Below are 3,602 nucleotides of genomic sequence, written 5' to 3' on the forward strand. Positions count from 1 at the left end.
GCAGCCGCACGTGGCAGTCCCGGCCCGCGTTGCTGGCGCCCGGCAGGAGTCCCCAGACCCCGGGGCGCCCGAGCCCGCGCGGCCACGTGCTCCTTGCCGGATGATATTTGGAAAGAAAGTGCTAATGGCCAATCTGGTGTTTATTTTGAAACTGCTAACAATGATTTTTCTCGGGTAAAAAGGCAGTGTCTGAGCGCACGCTCTGATGGGTTTTGAGCAGAGGCTCCGCCAGATGGTGCGAAGCCCTAGGTGCGCTCACGGCCCTGCTCAGAACCGCTCAGCCGCTGGGAACCCGAGCCGGGGGCCGGGGGGCCCTCCCACCCGCTGACTCGCGGGGGAGGGGGGGCGGGGGGGGGAGAAGAAGAAAAGATAGAAAAAGAAAGAAAAAATACCACTGGGGGAGGGGCAAGTGGTAGGGTACCGGGAGTTGCAAGTTCCCGGTAGAAAATTACACGGAATGGGGAAGGTTGTCTTAGCTCCAGCTCCCCCCCCCCACCCTTGGAAAATATCTGGAAATTGCTTCCAACCTCCTCGGACATTTCTGACACTTTCCTCCACTTGCAAACGGACAAAACTCTTCTGGAGAAAGCGCGCGGCTGCCCTACGCGAAAGAGGGAAGGGTTCCCACGCGCCCCTCTCCCCCAACCGCCCACCCGGACCCACTCAGAACCACAGAAGGATGAGTGTCACCTTAGGCCAACGAGTCGCCTGGGGCTGCCAGCCGGTGGTCACGGCGGCACCAGCACTTCTGAGAGTAGCTTCTCCTCCAATGGATCCCCGTATTTATATTTGATTTATTTTTTATTTTGTAGCACAAACAGAAATCCATAAACTGTCGGTTCAGCGCCATTGACTCTTTGATCAGTTACTGGGCTATTTCTTTCCTTTTCCCCCCCATTCCCGTCAGTGAGAGGAGATTAAATGCCTTTATTTTCAGTCCTGTTTCTACTGCAAAGGTACAAGGCTAAACGAACAATAAAAGTGTACTTAAAACGAAGCCTCCTTCTCTATGCAGCAACTGAGAAACTTAGCTCTGCCTACATAAACCACTTAATTAGACTAAAGCGATTTCCGAAAACATTTAGCCCCTCTATACAAAGGAAATAAAAGCGCCCTGTCACCCAGCAGCCCTAGTACCAGAGGCTTCTGTGAATCGAGTGAAATAATTACCGAAGGACACACAGCCCCTGTCTTTGTCAAAAAGACCATAGTTTACCTGTCAGGTCTGTTTTACTCTAGGAGAAATACACAGTTTTACCACTCAGACATTAAAATCTAACACCCCTGCTACCTAGGTAAGGACAAACTTCTTAAAAGGGAAATAAAATCCCCAAACTAATTGCTTTCAGAAAGCGAAGCTAGTGAGCTGAGCTGCAGGAAGCACCAAGGAGCTCTTTACTTGGCTCACAATTCTTAAAGTTAGACTCAAAATGAAGAAGCTACTTTCATTTCTAAGCATGAAGTCCAGCTTGGAGGTGTATTTTAAATCAATCTATGCCAAGTGGATTTAACTTCCCAGTTGAGCCTGCCCCCCTCACCAGCGCTCTATTTTAAGCAAATGAGAAAAAAAATATTTAAAACAACAAAAACAACAACATGCTACCCAGGACAAAACCAGAGACTGCACAATGTCAAAAAGCAATGAAGCGCTTTTCTGCACTTAATCACATTACCGATAGACAATAGTTATCATCGGAAAAGTTGACCAAGACAGGTTAAATAATTTAATAAGGAACTGCTTGTAATTATGTTATTTACAAGGTATGACAGAGGGTGGGAGAGGGAGCAGAGCAGTGGACGGGTTTGAGTGACCCCTGGAGCTTGGAGTTTGAATTATGGAGATGGGGGGCTGAGAGGTGAAGAAGGACTAGAGGAGAACAAGGTGACTTTTCACCCCAACACATTTAACTTTTAAATCCAAATAAACGTCTCATGTTACTAGACCATCACACTGGAAAAGAGGAAAAATGAACTAATCAAGGCCAACTCGATGAGCTTTAGAAGGGAGTTAGTTGCCTTTGTTACAGAGGGAAAAAAATCAATGAGAAGATTCCAAGCAAAGAGAAACATTTAAAAATAAACGAGGGAAGGGGCATGTTGAAATTTTTCTGTCAAACATTAATTACCATAATTAATTAAGACAGAATATGATTCCAATCACAAGCCATTTAATAAAGCATATATGTCCTGTCCTAATGACAACATAAACTATTTTACCAATCGCTTCATTTATTCCAATAAATATGGAATTCTCATTAGCAAGTCAAGGAAACTGAATGAAAAACAAATACAAGAGATCCATTTGTCAATCCCCTTGTCTCTGAACCCCAGAACGACCCCAATTCAGCTAGAAAACTAGTGTAGAGGCGTAAACTTTCTCACCTGTTTGGTCATTGAATCTATGAGGCGAACATACAGATCCTGCTCTGTTCTGACTCCTGCAAAAAACAACAAATTCTCATCAGGATTTTAGCGCTGCACCTTGGGAAGGGCACTGGGGCACAGGAAGCCCATAACTCAGGACTCCTGCCGGGGTGATGCAGCAAAACTTAGGCAATCCCTTTAAAAGGGAGAAAGATAACCCCAATCATTTCTTGCTTAAAAAATTTTCCCCCAAGTAAGAACCTCACGGTTTGCACTTAAAGGTGCAAGTACATTTGGCTAGTGGAGAGCAGGCCTGGTTGCTGTGCCCGGTGGGCCCATGTGTTCATTTATTTTTAGAAAAGAGAAAGCACTAAAAAGAAACTGAGAGTCTAAACTCTTTCTAATGTCTCTCGAGGATTTTTTAAAAACTCATGCACAGGAAGTAAGTTATGCTCGGTTTATGGAGCTACCTCCATCCCAATAATTAACATTAATTTGCAAAATTGGAAAAAGTCACTTAAAAGTGATGTTCTGCTGCAGCCCATATCGATCCCCTTTTTACTTTCTACTTCAAGCCCCACCGGTTAATCATGTGAAGTGCCATCGACTTATTGATCGTTTATGTTTTGTTTTCCTTCTATGCCATGAGAAGATTTCGTGTTTACATCCATGTCATTTTAATCTCAAAATCTTTATGTTCTTTAACCATCGCGGAAAAGCAGAGTCTGGCGCGGCAGGGGCGGAGGAAGCAGAAATCAGGCAATAGACTTACCGTTACTGTACAATAACTGGAGTTTATAGTGGATGCCATTGTTGGTTTTCTCGTTGTTTGGCTCCTGAAAGTAACGATAAATAATTGCATTTAGTGTGACCGGTGTCAAGCGCAGCCACCGCGCTCGGTCCCCCTCCACGACCGAGGCCCCTCAGCCTCACACATGGCAGGATTCCTAGCTCGGAGCAGCGCAGTGATGTCACTTTCCTGCTGGAAGCCCAGCGTTCTCCTCGCCCGGAGTAAGTCCGAGGGCGCAGAGAAGTTGCCCAGCCCTTGGAGGGGTCGGACGGCCGCACGTGGCAGCTGCGGCGGGGTTGCTTGGCGGAGCGGTCCCCGCCGCCGAGGGGGGCATTCCGAACCCCTGCGCACAGGCTCCTTCTCAAAGTGCGCCTGCGCCAGCCCCACGCCGCGGCGGGAGGAAAGAGACAGCGGCCCGGTGAGGAGCGCGGCGCCGGCGGGCAGAGCG

General features: G+C 47.4%; 1 protein-coding gene across 11 annotated transcripts in view; it reads right to left on the reverse strand.

The window, feature by feature from the left end:
* EBF3 (EBF transcription factor 3) overlaps positions 1 to 3,200 on the reverse strand; it is a gene marked incomplete at its 5' end in the record, with an annotated part of 139,929 nt that extends 136,729 nt beyond the window's left edge. For all 11 annotated transcript variants that reach the window (XM_027771232.1, XM_027771230.1, XM_027771226.1 and 8 more), the window contains 2 exon segments: positions 2,383 to 2,438; positions 3,137 to 3,200. In XM_027771232.1, coding sequence (XP_027627033.1) covers positions 2,383 to 2,394 — 12 coding nt within the window.
* Between the last annotated feature and the right edge of the window lie 402 nt (positions 3,201 to 3,602).

Source organism: Tupaia chinensis, unplaced genomic scaffold (assembly GCF_000334495.1).
Source record: "Tupaia chinensis unplaced genomic scaffold, TupChi_1.0 Scaffold000197_1, whole genome shotgun sequence".
Classification (NCBI taxonomy): domain Eukaryota; kingdom Metazoa; phylum Chordata; class Mammalia; order Scandentia; family Tupaiidae; genus Tupaia; species Tupaia belangeri.